At 48.0% G+C, this 21,109-nt stretch overlaps 1 protein-coding gene across 11 annotated transcripts in view; it reads left to right on the top strand.

The window, feature by feature from the left end:
• The window catches only part of dlg1 (discs large 1), a 764,145-nt gene that overhangs the window by 432,340 nt on the left and 310,696 nt on the right, over positions 1 to 21,109 (top strand). For 7 of the 11 annotated variants that reach the window (XM_065447249.1, XM_065447255.1, XM_065447241.1 and 4 more), the window contains one exon: positions 11,548 to 11,610. The exons of the other annotated variants lie outside the window; for them this stretch is intronic. In XM_065447249.1, coding sequence (XP_065303321.1) covers positions 11,548 to 11,610 — 63 coding nt within the window. The remainder of the gene's footprint in view (positions 1 to 11,547; positions 11,611 to 21,109) is intronic. 11 annotated transcript variants of the gene reach the window in all.

The following is a 21,109-nucleotide window of genomic DNA, read 5'->3' as shown; positions in this document are numbered from 1 at the left end:
CTGATGCAGAAGAATCATTTTTCGCTTTAGTGTCCCTTTAAGAGACAAAGTGATAAAAATTATATTTTTCTAACGATGCTGATTTTTTAATTAATTATTTAAGGCCTGGATATCTTTTACGAAAAGTTCGCGGCAGTTAAGAAATTTTAAAACTTCAAGCTTGAAGTTTACGAATCCTTAACTCTGCACACGTCGCGACACATGCACACGAACGACCAGCGTTTCCTTCTTTCTTGTACAGTATTGCGACGCCGCGCGGTGCCACTTAGGCCTTCCTTCCGATGCGCGGATTTCGTCGGTTCACTTTGGGCGGCGGCGACGCCTAGCTTCGGCGTGCCGGCCGCTTATCATTCACCGATGTGCGTCGCTTTGCCTGCGCGGCGCTGGTGTAGTGGAGTGATTTCTGCTCTCTCGCTCCTGGCTTGCTACTTGGCGGTCTCCTCGGTAGTTTTCTCTTGCCTCTTTCTGGGGAGGTAGTGGATTCCAGCACCAGTCTGCCAGTTTCTCTTGTTTGTTTTTTGTTTACACTTCGGAGTTTTAACTCGGTGTCGTCAGTGGAAGCCCGCGCATGTTTTACGCGCTTATATGGTGCGATTTCGTCCGTAACGGATATTTGTTGCTTTCTGCAGCTGCTGGTAATGATAGTAGATGCAGCCCTCCTCCTCTTCTTTTTCTTCTTTTTTTTTTCTCCAGCTTGGGATGTAACGTTCAAAGCATGCTCTAGTCTAAGCCTTACAGCTCACCTAAAACCTGTGTGTCAGGCACTCTTCTGAGACTGGCTACTTGAAACGTCGCTGTCACCTTTCCGGAAAGGTCGGAGAAACGGCGTTCAATTTCCATTGAACCCTGTCAACTTGTCGACAGCTTTAACTGACGGCATTGGACTCTTCCGTCTGCCTTGGCTCCCTATCGAACGCTGCGGAGATATAAAGTATTTTAAGTTTTGTTTTTGTTTTTGTTTTGAAGCTCCTTATGCGCCTTCTGCACGTTTGAATTGCTTTCGTTTTTCAATTTTTTTGTTATTTTATTTATTTGTTTATCTTTAAAACCTTTATTAGTAATTTATGTATAGTACTTATTTCCTTCCCCGTACTCCTCCGATAACACTTTTCCCCTTCAGTCTGCCGTGCACTGCGTTAGTTTTGCTGAGTGCGTTTGACGCGTTCGCTTGCCATTCTGAGCAGTTTGAAGGCAACAAGGCGATTCTGACATTGGGGCGGGAAGGCTCGCTTCAGTTCGAAAGCTGCGGTGGTCCCTCACATAGCGGAGTGTTCGGACTCTCTCTCTCTCTCTCTCTCTCTCTCTCTCTCTCTCTCTATCTCTCTCTCTCGTTTTATTTATTATTAGTTTTCCCATGTGGGCCTCGCCGGGCCACTTGTTTCCCAGTCCATGCCTGAGTACTAGCTCGCGTGATCAACAGGGCTGCGTGCGGACGATTTCGCGAGTTCTTTCAATTGGAGGCGTATTGCGTGTTTGTTTCAGTGCACACTTCATGTTTCCAATTTTAGGCCCGTCAGAGCCTTGCCATTTCACGCAGCTTACAAATGCTTTGTTTGTCTGTTTGTTTGTTAAACACTTCTGGCTTATTCGTAGAATAAACGCTGTAAAAGTCATCGCCGGAAACGACTGTGAGGGAAAAGAAACAAAGAAAGAAAGAACAAGGGTAAAGTTAGGAAGACGGGTTCGGTAGACACAAACTGCTTTTCGGAAGTTGAGCATACTTGAGAGTTGACAGTGGCGCTAACGAAGAATTTAAAAAAGAAAGAAAGCATGAATGAGAGGTGCGTTGTCAACGTTGGCGCCTAGGCTAAGTTCAGACAAAAAGGAGGAAGCATCGCCGGTGGCATGGAAGGGCGCCCTCGAAATTTGATACTCGACGTGACGGTGAGAATAGGCGGGAAATGGGCTCTGCGTTATTCGATTCTTTGTATAACGCTTAGTTCGACTGTGTGCACTGCACTACATACGTGCAAGGTGGAAACAATGCTAATAGGTAAGCCTAGTCATACGAGCTTGCGTTTATTCCTCGTTCGCCGCCGTCACTCAAAAGCTTGCGCTTCCTCCGTTTATTGATCGCTCGCTGGTTCGTGGTGGCACAATTTTTCTCCGTAAACTTACCCTGACCGTTAATGTTTACTATCCTGGTCGTTTGTACATTAACTTATCCTTGCTTCTTGCAAAAAAGTTGAGTCCGTGCAGCAGCACCGTTGAATCCCTTACTCGTGAAAGGTCGTCGTCATGTGGCCGTGTTCACAGCGCAATGTCACATGATCTGAACGTTCTTATAGGCGTACGTATAGAGCTTCTCCGATTCGATGTCGGCATGAGCCGTAGCGATAACATCGCTGTCCTATCGCCCTCCGCTGTCCGTTTCAATTAAGGCCTCTTGGTGTGTACACATTATTCTTGAACCGTTGAAAGGGAAAGAACCGGATGTCTACCATTAAGCAGACGACCGGTTGAAGGAATGTTTCCGGAATTGGTCGGTTCTTGAAAAATCTGGAGAAAGAACGGGAAATTTTCGTCCTTGTTACTTTGAGTCGAGGAAATTGGTGCCAGTGACGTATCCAAAATTAATTAATTAATTAATAATTAATTAAATTATCTTTGAAGGTGGGTCGCGCATTTTAGCGGGGATGGTAAGGGGGTTGGGCAGACCGCTTCCTAACAGATCTCTCTTTTCTTTCTTTTTTTTTGGGGGGGGGGTAGGGGGGGAGGGGCGCGGACATGTGCTTGGTGTGTAACCCCGTCACAGCGCCACTGATTGGTACCTATAGCAGTAAAGGCGAAGCTGTAGATAGTATGGCAGAAGGAAAGCGAATTTTTCAGCTGAGCATGCGCAATCCGTAAATAATGTTGTGTTTTGCTGGTTTGGTGAGGTGAGCCTGGACTGGTGACTCGAATGTAATTAGGCACATATTAACGCGATAGCGTTAAAGCCCCCGTGTCGCGGAAAATCAAGCGTCGGCGTCCCGTGTCGGCCGTCGTGTCGGGAATAATCATTCATAACCACGCATACCCAACCATGCGGGCCTTCAGTGTAGCACAATGAAGTTACTGAACTAATTGAATTTCTCAAAGGAAAATGCGCCAGAAAAATCGTAATATACGACTTGCACACAACCTGCGGACATGATAGCGTCGGATTGTAATATGGCAGGGAGGGAGGATAAAAAGGAAGGAAGGGAAGGTAGGGAGGTCAACCAGATGCACGTCCGGTTTGCTACCCTGCACCGGGGAAGGGGTTTAAGGGAAGAAAAGAAAGAAGAGGGATGGAAGAAGGCACTATCGGTGTGAGAACATGCGGATATGTAATATGCGTACGTGAGTACATTTAACATGAGTACATGCGGATGTCCATAACTTCACGCCTATAATCGGTCACTGAGGCCAGTCGCTTCCATGAAAGGTTTGTATGTTTTCTCGAATTATAATATGAATGTACGAGAAAACATAATTCTGTTACGCGGAAACTCAAACACAAACCCGTTTTAATGCGATACCGTTTTCTAGTAAAACTCGTGCTTGGGCTAGTTGGTTCATGCTTGAATTAGTAAAGGCAAGACGCAGAAGACCAGGACTCAAAAAGTCCTGTCGTTTGTGTTCCTCTTGAGTCCTGGTCTCCTGCGCCTTGCCTTTACTAATTCAAGCGTTTTCTAGTTGCCGTATGAGGTCTGTCTCGGTAGGAGCGGCGCGGGTGCCTCAGTTCATTGCACACCATCAGAAGAACCACAAAGCTCGCCTTCGTGCATAGCGTTCGCCGCCAGCGTTTCCCGGTAAACGTTACGGGTACATAAGCTGCAGTTGCCGGGAAGCGTGACAAGCACTCAGGGATCTTTGAATCCTATCGCGTTACACTCTTAAAGGCGAAGCTTAAGCGTCCTTCAATTTTTATTCATTCAAGTGCGATACTTCATCCTACCTATTTCATAACTTACTGGTAGTAGTCGTCGAAAATTATAGGCTGGCGTAGAAACTTAGCAAGCTGTAAACCTCATTTGTTTTTTTCCCCTTGCTGCTGAAGCTTCAATGTCACAGACGGCCAGGGGATCTTCATAAAAATGGTGAAAGAAGCGCGAAAAAAAAAATCGCTAAATTTGTAAGGGGCAACGTAGTAGACACGCCGAAGAAAAGAAAGCATAGTTGGAGAGAGATAGAGATAGAGAGAGGATGAAGGTTGGGAGAGAGGGAGAGTGAAGGAGGAGGGGTGGTTCCTATATGCCGACGTGTCGGCGCCTGTGTTCCCAGGCGTCGGGAAAGAGCGCGTAATCGTGCTTTCCCAGCTAAGCAAGTTGGCGACAACGGATAGAACTGTACGCTCGCTACTGTTATTAATCGCCGTGTTTATCACAACTCGGTGAACTCGAGAGCGAGAGAAATGGAGAGAAGGAGAGGGCTTTATCGCGATACCTCGCGCACTCTCGAAGGTGGAGGGGGAGGTAGGTAGGTGGGCTTTGCTGGCTACTTCGAGCGCGAAGCGAGATTTCCGACACGGGAACCGCCTCGGGGTCGCGAGGAGAGCGTAGCGTTCGAGAACGACCGCACGCTTTTTTGGCAGTTCCTTCGCGACGACTTCTTTATTGCTTCAGGTGTCTCCTTCGTCGTCGTTGGACTTTTAAAAGCCCAGTAGTGCATGCTTCACCGCTCGCCCCGTGGCCGTCTTTCTCAGGTGTGCACTGTGCTGCCATATAGGAAGCCTGCGGCAGCTTTGTCGCAGCTGCCAGTTTATTGCCACCTCAGAGGGGAGCGCTCCAATTGATTACCTTGGCGGGGGAGGTTTCGGGGGCCTCCTTCTTGCGCCGTGTAAGGAGCCACTGCGTGTATAGATAAGTATAAATATAGCGGGCTTCTGGCGCCGGCGCCGCTCGTTCATTCAGGTTCGCCGCGCCAATGGCTTCCTTTTCTAGATGGCCGCGTTGTGAAGATATGTCGGCGCGTGTTGTGGATGCTTGCAGGAAGTTCGGGCCTTTGGCGTGGGCCCTGCAACCGGCCTCGACAATTCCGCGCACTGCTGTGGAAGGTAGCAAGTGTGAATACTGCTGCTGCCAACCTGGATTCGCTTTGAAGGGACACCGAAAAAAGAAAAAAGAAATAATTGCGCCGTATTGTTAAATTGCCCTTCTATATACAACATCAGAAAAATCGCGGTGCAATCGCGGCCTCGGCGGCCGCATTACAGTACATAGATTTCGGTGTACCTTCAAGAAATCCATGCAGTTGATCAAAATTAATCCGAAGTTCTCCGCTATACGGCGTCCCTCGTAATTAGGTCTTGGTTGAGGCACTTAAAACTTCACTATTTAATTTAGGAGCTTGACGAGCTTAAATAGATGCAAAAAACTGAAAATGGTTGAGGACGATGCCTTGAATTTCCCGCGGCCTCTCGTCGTGATGTCATGAAATTTGACGGCGTCTGCCGGCCCTAGTTAAGAAAGATAGTGAAGGTAAGAAGAAAAGGCAGGAAGGTTAACCAGGCTTTGTCCACTTTGCTACTTAGCACGTGGGGCGGCGGAGTGAAAGAGAGAGAGAAGACACAACCAGTCTTGATCGCACTCTCACATTATTAAGCCAGGTTCAGCATGTATAAAGTCGAGAAATTTTGTCAGTAAACATGGGCCACATAGTACGCTAAAGGAGTCAGACTGAACTCAGCAAGTTTCGAGAACTGTTACTGCGGACAGTGGCCCAAACACTTTGAAATGCATTAAGGTCCTTGACCTCACACTGGTGCAGCGGTTCTCTTGTTTCGGTCTAATTTTAACATTTGCCGACGATTACGATAATCCCTAATGCGAAGTTTGAGCACAGCTCTACTCGTTTTTTCGTTTCGCGACATATTGAAGCAAGGTATTTGAGAGAGACATGTAGCAGAGTCGACAATCGTCGAAAATCTGATCTGTGGGTCAAGCGCGTCGGCTTTTGTACATCACTCGTCGAAGGTTCCAGTGTAATCGCTGGTGCAGCACGGCTTTCAGAAAGTGCGACACAATTCGTGTAGCGCATGCAATCGGGCTACAAAACAATCGCAAACCATGGCAATCGAAACAAGCGCGAACGAGACCAAAGCAAGCAAACCAAACAAGTGCTAGCGAGAGCTTACGCGAGCAGACGATAGTACGGAACGAGCGGTCCGACTGGACCACATACGAGTACGCATGCAGTGGTCGGGCGGGTCTGCACGCGCCAGTATCCCGCGCGCACGTCACTGAAGGGGCCGCTCTCATTGGTGTCCGCCGTTCGCGGCTCACGTCTTTCATCTGCTGCTCCCATTCGCTCTTTCATCTTTCGCTGTGCTCATTCGTTCGGTTACGATGCCGACGCTTGCCGCAGGAACGGGCGCCTATGCGCTGTGCCCTAAAAAAAAATGAAAAGAGAGGAATGGAAGTTTGGTCTTCGTTTCCTCTTGTAGTAACCAAACTCTCACAGCAAAATCAACGAAAATGGTTTTGAAAGCATAATTTAATTATCAGCTTAAGTTGAGTTATTTTTAAAATTCCGGTGTTTTACGGGCGAAAAGCTCAACCTGATTATGAGGCCCGCCGTAGTGAGGCCCTCGGGGTCAATTTTGACCATCTCGGGTTCTTTAACGAGCACCTAAGTTGAAGCATACGAGGGTTTTCGCATTTCGTTGCCATCGAAAAGCGGCCGCCGCGGCAGACATCCAACCCTTCACCTCGAGCTCAGCAGTGGACGTCAAAATAACTACGCCAGCCAGGTGCGTCGAGTCAGTGATCGTACCGTTCATTTAAGATGGCCGGGTACCGATTTCAATGGATGAGGCTCTATAACTGGAACGCGCGTTCTTTGTTGCGTTTCGCTCCTCCCTGTCGTTTGTAAAGTAACAGTAACTGCCCGGACAGGTCTGTGTGGTAGGCGCGAAGTCTATAGCTCTCGGTCCGCACGCTTTTCGCTATCTTCAGGAGCATGCTGTGCTGTTTCGTATAACCTGTGTCGGATGCCAAGCTGTCCAGCTGTCGCGTTTCAATCATTGACGACTGCAGCTGCACAGTTTTGCGGCAAACAGATTTCTGGTCTGTGCCACGGTATCCGTATCCGGTCCAGACGACACACTCTCCTCTGTAGAGTCCTTGCGAAAGGCGAGAAGATAGGGAACCACTCGGGATTATATGAGTCAACGCGTTGCGCCGAATCGACACATAGTTAAGAAGACGAACGGATACACGGCTCGGGCCGGAGTTCCCTCAGCAGGCTCCGCTGTACTGCGCAATATTGCGATTGCATCCTCCACTGGGCGGCGCCGTCACCGCGTCGTGCTCGGAAGCTAAACAGGCGCCGCCCGAACCGGCTCCGCGGCGCCGAGCCGAATCGTCGCACTCGGTTATTAGTTTCGCCGCCAGCGTGGCGTGGCGTGTGTCTGCATCGCGGGAAGCAACGTGGCTGCCGTCGACCGTTCGTGACCGTCTTTTCCTCTCTCTCTCCCAGTCTCTCTCCCTTTCCTGTCTTGTTTCTCCGTGTCGCAGTTGGATAATTTAGCGCTCTTTGTGACAACACGCCGTGATGATGTTGGAACGGAACTGATGTTCGCAATTCTACACCTTGTCAACACTAACTTCTTTTACACACATGTGGACAGGTTTTCGTGGTCTGCGGGTCAACAGCCTCACTTGTTTTCTTTCTTTCTTTCTTTCTTTCTTTCTTTCTTTTTTTTACTTTAGCAGTAGTAACGGTGGCGGGCGAACTTGAGAGTGTTCTTTCTTTTTTGTTATTGTTTATTTTCTGTTAGTTCCAAGGACAGCATCGATCTTAATAAAATTTACAGGAAATGCACAGAATTAACTTCAACGCCTGGCGTCATGTTGCATGTGCAGTACTGCGACACCTGGCACCGTGGTTCGCTTCTGTAAGTTTTAAGATAAACCATGTCAGCGTTAGGGCTGACGAAGAAAGAGAGAAAGAGTCGGAAAGATAGGGAAGTTATTTCCTGTCTGACGAAAAATATTCAAAACGGACAGTCTCCAACTGGTTATTAGGCTTATTTAAGGTGAAGAGCGCCGGTTACCCATAAAATGGGAGAATTTTTGCCGTTATAGATGTTGCCCTGCTTTCTTTTTCGTTTTGTAACTATTCTTTATTCTCAGAAAAGGCATAATTGAGAAAGAACATCGTAACATTCGTAGGGCAGGCCTACATCAAACTGTGGCCGACGGACATCAAGTATGTAGGTATTCGGTTCCAATGTGACCTGTAGAACCACATGTGTAGGGGAGCCTGCGGGCAAAATTTAACGTTCAAAATACGAGTGGATGAGGTCACGAAACGCTAATGAAAATGGACGTTTTTTGATACCGGCGCTGGAAAAAAAGCTCAAAACATGTAACAGACTAAGAAATACCGCCATTGCCGCCATTGCCGCTCGCAGGAAAATGGCGTGTGAACCAGAACGTTGAGAAATATGGCATGGCTTCTTGGCTTCACTTGCGAGATCCGGCTGCTCTCGCCATGCGCTGCAAATTTTGGAGACGGCGTGGGATTTGCGTCACATCCGCTAACCATCACGTGCACAGGTTGCATGACTGCCTAGATGCTATTTAAAGGCTGTTAGTGAGAGTATTATATAATTTGGCAATATTGCTTTTATAGTATAACATAGTAAATCTTTTTTCACCAATTTAGGCAAAATTTGTTGCTGTTGGCCGTCAAAGTAACATTTTTCCACAGTTTCCTTGTCCGAACGGGAGTTTTCCCGATATCTCGAGTACACTTAACGTGAAGATAGGACGAAGAAAAATAATAATAAAAGAAAGAAACAAACCGACACCCTCCTGTTTACATTTGTTTGTTTTTTTTCGCGTCGTTCGTACTCGAGATTAATGAAATTTAAATGTTGACATGCTTTACTGCTTCAGTTTCCTTACGTTCTATCTGATTAGTTTATTGCGGATACAGTTAGCCTTTTTATCATTGCTTGTACTGTACTCCCACCTGTCGTTGATGTTCGAAAGCCCTGTTTGTGACCACCCCATTCGCGGCACCAGTGGTTTGTGCTTTCTTTCTTTCTTTCTTTCTTTCTTTCTTTCTTTCTTTCTTTCTTTCTTTTCTTTCTTTCTTTCTTTCTTTCTTTTTTCTTTTTTTGCTGACACTTGAAGCTCTCAGCGCCAATTGCCGTTCAGTAAAGACATGCGGGAACCGACGTTGTGAGGGCCCCTAAGTGTTATGATAATTAACGGTACTTTTTACCTAGAAGTCTATAGCCGGCCCGTGATGCTCACGTAAATGCTTCGTCGGGTGGTCGAAAACGAATGGTGTCTAACATCGCTTTTGAATGGGCGAACTATACCCTATCAGTACCGTTAGAAATGCTTTACAGGCCCTTTCGAGAGCACCTTCCCATTGTAGTCCTGTTGTGCCCAATCGCCCGTTGGAATGTGTCCTACGGAATGATAGCGTTCGTAAATAATCAGAAAAAGACGAGGATTACAAGAGATATCCACATTCTCGGTCGCGTTTCGTACGAATCCTCTTCCTCCAATTTTCTTTTCTTCCTTCTTTGTTTTTTTTTTTCTTCTTCTTCTTATCAGTCATCGCTTCTATGGTGTCCGATGGAGGACAAACGTCGGAGCGGCGACGTTTGAGCCAGTGACGAAAAAAGTGGGAAATCTAGCGAACCTTCGCGATATAGCGCAGCTTTCATTGTGCGAAGAATATAGGTATGAAAGGTATTGCCCAATTTCCGCTACCCTGAATTGTATTGCCCATTCATATACGTGTCTGCCCTTGCTTTGGCGCACGTGAAACACGGTGATAATTAGGGAAGAAATTGGGAAACATCTAACTAGAGACCTTGACTATTGATGGTTATTACTGTATAGTATATTTTTAAAGAGCTTTTTGTCGTTGTGCGCCTTTGTGTAGACACCTCTGCGAAAAGCTGCAGCCTATATTTTAGCTGAATACGACCACGACCGAAACAGTTGCCTCACATGGACGGCCGGACGCCTCGTGCGCACGACCGATTTAAGTAAAACATATCGTGTGGCTAATAAAACGAAATAAACGAAATTGATTTCCTTTAATACTACATTAAAGAAACATAGTCACACAAAGCGGTCTCTCCCCACCCCCTCCCCCTTTTTGTTCTTTTTTAAAGCATATTGAGTGCAATGTATTTACGCTGCTTTGTTTTCTCTCTCTCTCTCTCTCTCTCTCTCTCTCTCTCATGTTATGTAGCACTTTGTTCGGCTATGCCCGAAGAGGAAATTCGCTTTCGTTCTCACCGCAACGCAATCTTTTCAGCTGCGTTCTATTCTCATCCTTCCGGTGCCGTTTTGCGAAACATCCGCGAACACTTCCGCTTGATCTCTTCATAGTTTGAAGCGCTCCGCGACCGAGAAAAAAAAATATGACGCTTCCGATAACAAAAGCAAATTACGCGATGAACGCGCGCGTGGTGTTCTGCGAAGGCTCCTCACTGCATCTTTTTTTTTTTTTTCAAATTGTGCCGCAGCTTTAAGAATCGCCAGGTTTATCTTGCTGTATATGTTTCCTTGCGTTATTTCCCGTTCATCGCAGTAACTATGCGCTGATTTCCCGCTGCGGTGCTTCACTGGGTGCGACGTTCTGCTCAGCACGAGGTCGCGAGTCCGACTCCCGGTCGCGGTCGCAGCGTTTCAAGATAACTGGAACTCTGTAATGAAAAAAAAAAGAAGAAATGAAAGAAAGAAATTAAACAAGCGAAAACAGCTCGTGCACTTTCGTTTGAACACGCCCTCGCAAACCTTGAGCTGGACAATATCGGCGTGAAGTTGAGTTCTGGCAATGTTTCTCAGTTTGTGTCATTTTTCGTTTCTCAGTTTGTGTCATTTATCGTGGTGTCTTTACTGTGAGAAAGACTAACGCTGTGTCGAGCTTTAGTGTCATTGTCTGCTACGTAGAAGACGTCACTTCACTTGGCGAAATGTTACTTCCTAATGTTATTCTGCGCCAATAGGTAGGGTGAAGTCCGATAACAAACGCGATGAAATAATTTTCTATAATGATTTTGCTTAGGTCTCTCGGTGTTCGTTTCCTGTCTTTGTATGATTGCTTGCTCGTTTGTTTTTTCAATACGCGGTTATATATATATATATATATATATATATATATATATATATATATATATATATATATATATATATATATATATATACACACACACATATATACAGTTATGTCTTGCGAGAGTGTTTCACACTAACGTCGTTGCATCAACCTGAGTGGAAATACAATTGTGACTCAGAGCCAGTTGTTACACGGTAACTTCAGTAACAAAGAGGGCACTTTTTTTTCGCTTGCTCTCCCTCTGTCTCTTTCATGCCTATCAGTGAAACCTGTGCGCGTTTATTCTCATCTGTGAACCTAGGAGACATAGGAGTCAATGTCGAGTCAGTACTTCTTTCTTTTTCTGCTTTTCTTCATACTTTTTTTCTGTCTTCCCTTGTGCTTGCTCAAACCTCCTGTGTCTCCCGCTGACTGAACCTCCTGCTTCGCTCATTTCCTCCCTCACTAACCACGCTGCTGTGATTTCTCTCTACCCACCCCCCTAAACAGGGAAGTCGTCGTGGAATTCCTCTGGACTCGGTACTGCTAGCCAAGAAGCTCGAATACTTCGAGGTTCGTTACTCTCGCCAGCACGCCAACGGCGTCCCTGCCCATGTGTCTCGATGTTTGTTCCGTTGTGGCTCGTTCCTCTTGCCTGGCACCTTTGCGAGCTTGCTACAAACATCCGCGCAGCGTAGTTAGACCTGGGCGTATGGAGAGTTGTATTTCTTACAAGGGCCACTGAAGTTAGCCGTTGCACTGAACGGTGCTTGTAACAGCTTTCCGGCTAGGTTCACGATCTGAACCTTAGTTATATAGCCTAACCTTTTGCGATGTTCGAGTGGGGGTAATAACTCCCACGAACAGCTGCTTGGTTATTCCGATTGGAGTGGCGGCGCCCGCTAATGCACTGTGCTGCGCGGAACATTGCACCGAACGATACACACGACGAGCTTAATGTCGTTGGCGACGGCGCCTGCGAGCGCACGTCTGCTTCTGCGCTGGCCGCGCTAACGTTAGATCTTCGTCTGGAATGTACGCTCAGTGCCGACGTCAGCTTGTCTAGCCGTCACTTTATGGTGTACCGTCTCTCGTTCGTGCATGCCTGTGTTGTGAGCGTCGTTGATTGGTTCCTGTGTTCTGTCCCTTTGTGTAGTCGGCTCCTTCCATCTGTGTGTGTTTGTGTGCATGTTTCGTGTGCCAGTTCGTGCCCGTGTGTTTGCCGTGTGTAATAGTGACACGTAGCGACGCTTGTCCAGCGCGCATGTTAGTGCTCAGTGCGTGCAGAACGCTGGCAGACGCCTGTGCCCAAGGAACGAAGCACACATGACATACCTCAGAGCGTTTTAATGTGCATTATGTGCCCGTGAAGCGGAAAATCAGGCGAGCGTCCGGCGTTAGCATCCGTTGGTTCTAAAACAACGTGACCGCGATGACGTCACGTTCCCGGCACTCCACCTGCTGCGACTCGTGCGAAGAAATCCCAAGGTGACTTAGAGTGAAGTAAAGTGAATTAAAGTTAGAGCAACATAAAGTAAGGTAACGTAAAGTGGAGTAAAGTGAATAAAGCTGAAGTGAATTGAGGTAGATTAAAGTGGATTTAGGTGGAAGAAAGTGGATTAGGTTGGATTAAGGTTTGTACAAAATATAGCAAGGTGGATTAATGTGGATTAAGGTGGGTTAAGGTGCATTAAGGCTGGTGCAAATTGGAGCAATGTGAATTAAGGTAGAGTTGTGAAGGACATGTGACAATGTATGACGTTAGGCATCATGGACGTAACCAATTAATTAGAGTAGTCATGCTTCCGTATTGAAATCACGTAAGTATACTAAGTAACTGTCAATTTTTTGCGCAGTTTCTGCTGTCGCTTCACTTCATTTGCCCGTCGAGGCCCTTCCTGATACGGATAATACTGTTACGTGAAACCACAATAGAGAAACTGTTTACAGAGTGTATTTGTAAGGGTAGCAAGCACTGGCCAGCATGGAAGCCATCCAACATCAAGCCCGTCGCCGTCATCAGGTCAGGAGTGGCCGCCTATGGTTACGTCCCACTAAATCCAAGGGTCAACTTCATCGTCTTCGAGTAGCAGCATGTAGCATGACCCCCGGCTCAGAAGCGCACGCCCGGCGCCACTAAGGACCCACCGCAGAGGAAGCGTGGTAATGCTTTAGTCTCTAAACGTGGACGACATCGCTGGACAATGTAACGGAAGATGTAGTGGGACTGGCGGACACAATCTTGTGCGTGACGTCAGTCATCTGTCGGAGGACATGAGATGGGCGGGTGTAGCAAAGAATGTACTCATCAGATAACGGCCACACGTCGTGAGGAGTCCAAAGTAGCACGAGGGCACCCGGAGCAAAACGTTCGTCGCGGTGTCGCTGGTTGTAAAGGCGCTTCTTATTGTCTTGGGGAGCAGCAAGTATACTGCGGGCTATCTGCCGCGTGTTATCAGCCCGGGCAATGCCTTCGCGTGCGTGTTCACTGGTCGAAGTTGCAGAGGAAGGAAGAAACATGTCCAACTGTAAAGTTGGTTCACGTCCGAACAAAAGGTAAAAGGCAGAGTACCCAGCGGTGCTCCCCTTCATACCCATCTTCAGGGTGAACATGTGTGAGGCGTCGCTAGAAGAGCATTCCAAGCGCTCGATCATTTCTCTTAAGTAGGCATCCCGACACTGTCCGTAGGCGATGTTAAACAACTGGCTCACGGTAAAGACCTAATCGAGGGATTCCGTGCGCGGAGAGTCACAGTCGGCCACAGGGTAGCGAGAAAAACCGCATCTTTGTGCATACGACCGTGTTGGTGTACTCTCGCAGGTGTAGTGCCCATCGGGCAAGTGTGCATGTAGGATCTTCCTAAGAGGTGAGCCAGCAGTGGGCATGGTGGTCGGGAAAACGGTCGGCCAAATATACATATGCCCATACAAGAACGAGTCGCTGACGTTCAGTAATTAAGTAATTTCGCACCAATGCGGACTTCAGCCTGCTGTCATAAGCGATGACGCAGTTCACTCCACATTGACGTTGGGCCAAGACAGCGCCTATTCCGTAACCACTCGTGTCACTACGGACTTCGCTTTCGGCCGATGGTTCAAAGTGAATCAAAATGGGAGGCCTTGTGAGAAATGTGGTTCACTCGGGGAAAGCTGCGGCTTGTGCAGGACCCCAGGTAACAGGGCTTTGTTCAAGAAGGCCTGCGAGCGGTTTCGCAATCACTGCAAAATTCCTCACAAACCTGCTCAAATAGTAGCAGAGCTCCACAAAGCTGCGAACCTCTTTGGCAGACTTGGGCGATATTAACGCGACAGCGTTAAGGGCCCCGTGTCGCAGGAAATCCGGTGTCGGCGTGCGGCGCTGGCGCCGGCCGTCTCGTGAGCGAAAAATCATTCTGAACTACGCAGGCCCTAAAGTGCGTCAGAAAAATCGTAAAGTACGACTTACACACAACCTACAGACGTGAGAGCCTCGGATTGTAATTTGAGTGCACGAAAAAACATATAATTATGTTACGCGGAAATTGAAACACAGACCCCTCTTTAAGCGCTTTTTACCATTCATAGAGCGGTGCGCCATGTCAATTCCTTGCAACACCATGCAGAGATCTGCACACCATCGGAGGCGAACACCATCCAGATGGTGCTCGCCTCCGTGCATCCGTGGCAGCGGAGGCGAGCGCCATCTCGACAAGCCTACGCTATGATAAACCATTCATCGAACTGAGTCTGATAAGTTTACTTTTATCGCTATGCTGCTGGAGCGTTCGTTTTCAGATATCCAATTTCTGAGAACGGTATGCAGGACATTTTTGTTAGGTCACTTTATGATGTCATAATTTTACTGTTCAATTTATGTGATTGGCTGCTGTTACATTCTCGGTCGCTTCTTTTTCATAACATGCTGTTGAATTTGTTCTCACAGGTGTCTCCATCGCATCGTTCAACGCGTCAGTTGCGTTTTCTGCTAATTTAGCGCCACCCGCTGGTATGTAGCGATCGCGTATTCAACAAGCATGAATAACAAAATCCTTTAAAGCTATACAAGTCCAAAACAAGAAAGGGGCTGACAGATGGAATAGCACACTGTGGTATAAAGTTTGTAAACAGGGATAAGATGCATCAGAAAGGCTGGCCAACGTTTCGATAGGAGGACCTATCTTCGTCAAACGCTGCCTTTGACGAAGATAGGTCCTCCTATCGAAACGTTGGCCATCCTTTCTGAGGCATCTTATCCCTGTTTACAAACTTTATACCACATTTAAAGCTATAGATATGTGTGCTCACGACGCAAAGACGATTTTGAATGGTCCTCGGATGCAAGCCCATTAAGCTTTCACGATCTGAGTTCACGTATGATGCTCGCTGTTGACTTGCCAAAGCTTACTTGCTGAAGTGCTTAGCAGGTAAAAAAATTTTAAAAAAGGGTGGGAGGGGGGGGGGGTGGAGGGTTGGAGTGGGGTACCCCGCCTCATGCAAAATCATTGGCTCGCTTAACCGGCAAGTTTAATTTTGTTCGCTGGCAGGAATTGGTGCTGAAATGTCGGGGCCCCTATGCGCTCTCCCTCGCCTTTCATCGAACTGTCCGCGTTCACCGTCTTCATCAATTTTGCATCAGACTGCTTTCCGCGTTCGGCGGCGTGCGTTTACGAGTCGGCCCGGCCGCGCGAAATAATTAAATGCTCGCCATCTAGCCACGTACCGTTGGTTTCGATTTTTTTCTCTTCTGCTAGACGTGATATCGCTTGGTGTTTTGACGAGCGCCGAAAATCCTGTTCTGCTTAACGAAAGTCAGATGTTTCCGCGTCGGTCTCTATTCATAAGCGTTTATCAAATAATTGCGTTTATTTTTTTCTTTCTCTTTCTTTTGCTGTCTCCCTGTCGGGAGGAATTCGCTGCTAGCTGTTATAAATAATTACGTCGTACCGCTGCGCTCTACCGAATTGGCGTTGATCAGAATGAAACGCGTCCTCTCTTATTAAAGCGGAGCTTGCTTGGCGCACCCTGCCTGACTTTGCTGCGAACGTGCCTGCAACTGCTGCCTCGCCGAGAGGCTCACACTGAGGACAGCACTCATATGAACAATCGGCTTACATATAGCCATTTCAATTGCCCTTATACAGATTTACTGATGAGCAGCTCTGTGTTCTTCGTTATTACGCTGCAAAAAAAAAAGAGGGAAAATAAAAAATAATAAATAGTACCTGAATATTTTCCGCGCAATAAATACACGCCTTGAAGCGCGTAATTCCATTACTAAAACTGAATTCTTCTTCTTGTTTTATTTTTATATATTTCTCGGCTTTCCTGGGACGCGTCTACTGGATCGCTTTGTCGCCGGGTGAAGTGGACCGATCTTTGACCCAGTGCGATAGTCAAGCTTGTGTGATCCAGGAGACGGGGTAAACTGCAGTCACGTAGGTCGCCTTGCGGGGGAATCTCCGCGTCTTGTCGCGGACAGGCACGCGAAATCGCCATGTGGCAAAACGCGGTGCAGTAGATGAACGATTTTATATCGGTTAACTAGCCGCTTCATGCGAGCTTCAGTTTGCGTAGATTACAACATGCGCGTCAAATTCGCATAATTTATTTATGTTGTCTTAAGGCATCCGAAAGACAAATATATCCGTCCGTTGGTTTGCCGCCGCTGTTGGCCTGTGGAGTTGCAACGCTTTTTTTTTTATTTCAGCTACAAACACAACGCTTTCTGTTGGTAGGTTCCAGTCCTGCGCTCCTAGAACCTCGGTTCCCAGTTCGTCGGGCACTGACGTTGTTGCGGACTCGTTCGAGCTGTTCTGCAAGTTAATAACATTACGCGGGAATGCGTGGTTTGAAATGTTCCGGCGTCTGGAAACCTTGCACCGTCGGGACGCCGTCACGATCGTGAGGGTTCGTTGTGTGGTATGCGCTCTTTGTCCGTTCCCTTCAGTGTCGCGCCATTCACCGTTCCACGCAGATACGCGGTCCGTAAGGAACGCCCGCTGGAGCCGCGAGAGCAGTTTGGCCGCTCGACGCGCCTGGCTGTTGCGCGCGACGCTCGTCGTGCCCGCATCCGGCTTTGCCTCTCCCCCGCTCCATCTCCGCACACCCCCCCTCGCGCGCGTACTTGCAGCCCAAGACCCGTCGCTGCTGATGTTCGTCCGCGTTTCGCCGCCGGCGCTTATCGCCCGCGCCTCTCGTGCTCCGTGCGTTCCGCGCGTATTGCGGAAGGAAGCAGGCAGGGCTTCACTGCACGACGTCTGTGTATGCGCGCGTTTTGTCCGACGCGGTGAAAGGCGGAAAGAGAGGGCGGCAAGGAGGGGATGCCTCGAGGCGTCGTCTGTCGGAATGGCTTGTCTCTTCGTTCCCTGCGCTATCTGTACACGCTAGCGGCGCTCGCGTCTCATTCCGCGGCCGGTTTCGAGTGATAGCATTTTGAGGGGGCCGTTTACGTGCGATAGGGCGATGACGCGCGGCGATGTTTGCTTTCCCGTAAATGGCAGGGAGGGCGCGGTGTGTGGGTATTTGTTTGTTCTTCTCGCTTGCTCCCTTCCTCACGTGAACGTTGCTGAGCGCTTGTCACGGTTTCGCATGAAAACGCGGAGGCTCGGCAACAGGAGTGCGAGGAGAGTGGCAGTTCGGCGTTTGCCGACGCGACGTACGTTGTTATGCATAAGTTGGCGGCCACAACGAGCTTTATTTCTTTTTCTTTTTTTCACCGTGTCACACCCCTCTAGGCGCATCCTCTGCACACTGTGGTTCGCTTCTTTTTTTTTCTTTTTTCGCAACAGCAGCAGGGAAATATCTTAGTGGGTTGCGTGCAATACTGTGCCAAGCATGTAACTTAAATGCTTTAGTAGTTAGGGTGCCAGCTTGTATGAGACATAGAAGTTGTCAGGATTGGGGGCTCAATCCCATCGTCCGTGGTCCTTTGCCAAGATTGGAGTACGGCATGAATTCGAAGGTAGCTGGCCCATGCCGTCGTCCAACTTATTTACGCTGAGATCGTTGATGAAGTGAAGAACTGCTTCTCATCGAGAACGAGGAAAAGGGGTTTATTTACAGAAATTAACTCAGTCTAACATGACTGCTTGAGAAAAAGAGTATCAGTCCAACATGACTGCATGAGAGAAGTGACTCAGTCTAACATGACTGCTCAAGAGAAGTGTGTCCAGCATGCGCACAACCACAGTTTTTATACACTCGATCCGCCGGTCATACGACGCGGCGACTGTTCGTTTACACATCACCAACTCGCAGCTGCTCTGAAGATCAGTTTACGTACACAAAGGCAACCGCGCTCTGATGCCCGACGACGGCGTAGGCGGGGTGCCGTTCCGGGAACTATCGACGCCGATCGAGGGTCGCTCGTTGTTCCGTGCCACGCCGAAGCGTGAGACGCACCAAAATACGTCGTCCCCACGGCAGCCTGTCCATGCGTGTCAAATCAGCTCCGCGTTGGGGAACTCCGGAATCATTGTTCACATACGCCGAACTAGTTCCGTCACAATGTCGATGGGGCGGGTGGAAGGCGGCGGATTCCAGCGCAAAGGCCGCTTCCTTGAACGCCTCCCAGCCGCAGCGACGGAGAGGGAGAGGTGCGCGTCGTGTCGCCCTGTCGTAACTGTGTGGCAATCTTGTTTCGCAGTTCGCCATTCTTGACAAAGTCAAGCCCCATCGGCAATTGTCTCGTATGACACCAGTACATTGGACAGTGGAATTAAGCCATTTATTTAATTAGAGGTTTATGTCGATGCAATTGTTTTCACTGTGATAAACGCGCTAGTTTGCTTTCCTTGTCTTGCCATTTGTGAAAGAGCCTTCAAGTTAGCTTTATTTTGGCACCGTGGTTTCGTGCAGTGAGCTACTATGCGTACGCGTGGTAACTTGTCTGGTTTTGCCTGTGCGTTCGTCTCATGCTTCTAATTAAGGAAACTTTAACTTGTGGGGCACGCTAGGTGCCGACTTCCAAAAAGCAACATTGAAAACATTCTTCCTGCTTGACTGCTCTTCGAATGGCGTTTGAGGCAGCATAACTATTTCGAGGCTTTCATCGAGCTCCGTGTTCGGTACAGGTGAACCGTAGAATACGCGTCCTGATGGTTCTCGGCAACCAAAGGACTCGTTAGACGTCCTCCTTTGTTTCTACCGCAGAATTCAACGGAACAAGCATGTTCTCAGTAAGGAAACATGTAGCGCAGTGACAGCGCTGCCATATACGTCACCAATAAACATAGGGGAGCAGCGGGCTATAGCAGGCAATTTGTCAACGGTGGTGCATTTTTCTGTTTCAGACTGATGAACCGTACGTTTGTACCATGTCAGGTCTTCGTATTTCCCTGAGTGTGTACGTGCCGTGTTCCGGCATTAGCCGTGCAACTTTTGGGAATATTACAATTTTATACACATTCAAATACTTTCGCATGCTGCGTTTTCTGTACTTTAATTACCTTTTCTTTCAATGCGCCGCACGTGCTCACGTCATTTCGCGCTCAAATTAGACTAGAAGCGCAACGGCTGCCTGTTTCGGCATTGTCCATTATTTGTCTAACTGGCGTGGACCAGGCTCTGCCGCTCTGTTTTAATGCCGTAGCCTGCGGTGCACCTTTGTACGTAGTAAATCCTCCTCGACATTAGTCAAACACGATTTCTGCTGTTCTCTTAGAAAATAAAAAGAGAACAGCTGTAATAGTGGTTTTGAACATCATCTCTCATTTTCTTCTTCCGCCTTCGATATTTTTTTGTTCCTGAAATTTTCGTCAGGTTTCAGGTTCTCAACGAGGCAGCTTGGGGAGGACAACGTGAAATTGCTGTCGTTATTCTAGAAATGCCTACAGGCAGGGTGAAGACGTACAATAAAGCACCGACATTCTGACTTGAGCATGCCTCGTATATTTGCCGCGGATCGTTTGATCTAGGCGTCTCCCACCTGAGAACGTCGTAACTGTCCTTGCCATGTGACAGTTACACGGAATAGAGGTCTACTCTAAAGGAACCATCAGCACCCGGTGTGACCAGAACGTGGTGTCATTGTCACGGACTGACCTATCTCGGTGCTTCTTTGCTTCAGTGATCTGATGACGACCGGCGTATTCATCAGGAGCCGGCCATGTCGTGATGACTGCACTTATAATCCTACGGGCATTCCTCTGGAACATCCACGTCACCTCCATTTTGTTCCGCCACTCATTATCCTCGGCGCGTCTGACGGAAGTTCGTTGTATGGTATGGTACGGTATGGTAAAACCTTACTGAAGTCCTGCAGATCGTGAGTCATCATGAAGCGGGCCGCTCCCACGTGGGAGCCGGAGGGCCAAGCCTCTCTGCCGCATCGTGGGCCTGCTGAACAGCCCAGAGTTCGTCAGCCAGAAGAGGGCTGCGGAGAACCGCCTCCCATCTGGCCGAGCTGTTATCGATGATAGAGCGTGACCGAGCACACCGCCAGAGGATGTGTTCTAACGTGGCTATTTCTACGCAATCGCGGCCAGTACCATCGGTGTAAGTATCCAGATAGGTTTTATTATGTAAGAGCGACGGCTTGGGATACGTATTCGTTTGTAGTCGACGGAGCGTTAGTGCTTGAGTTCTATTGAGCCGCGGATGAGGAACGAAGTAGGTTCTGCGGCTGAGATAGTAGCCTTTAGTTTCTTGTGTCCCCATTATTTCATGCTGTGTAGCCTGAAATCGTGCCGAATCAACTCGACACCCTGACAACATAACAACTCGGTACAAGCTCAGCCAGCAAAACCGCGCTGCACCTGTCATCTGTGTCCACGCGATGGTAAACATCGCTTCCGAAGATGCTAATATTGAAACGAGTTTGCCACCGTCGTGACGCTACCTAAGCGAACGAAAGTACTTCGCTGGTGCATCTCTGCAGCATTTATTTATTTATTTATTTATTTATTTATTTATTTATTTATTTATTTATTTATTTATTTGATTATTTTACCCTCACAGCCAATTGGCATTAGAGAGCGGAGGGTGTTTTTTTATGCAAAACAATTAAACAAGAAGCAGTCAGTACACAAAGGTCATACAGAAAGCTCCTAGTTTATACACCGTTAGCTAAAGCATCACGGATCTTGTGGTTATC

The sequence above is a fragment of the Dermacentor albipictus genome, chromosome 1, assembly GCF_038994185.2.
Source record: "Dermacentor albipictus isolate Rhodes 1998 colony chromosome 1, USDA_Dalb.pri_finalv2, whole genome shotgun sequence".
NCBI classification, from domain to species: domain Eukaryota; kingdom Metazoa; phylum Arthropoda; class Arachnida; order Ixodida; family Ixodidae; genus Dermacentor; species Dermacentor albipictus.
Note: the sequence above shows the minus strand (reverse complement) of the source record. Positions and strands in the feature narration are given on the sequence as shown.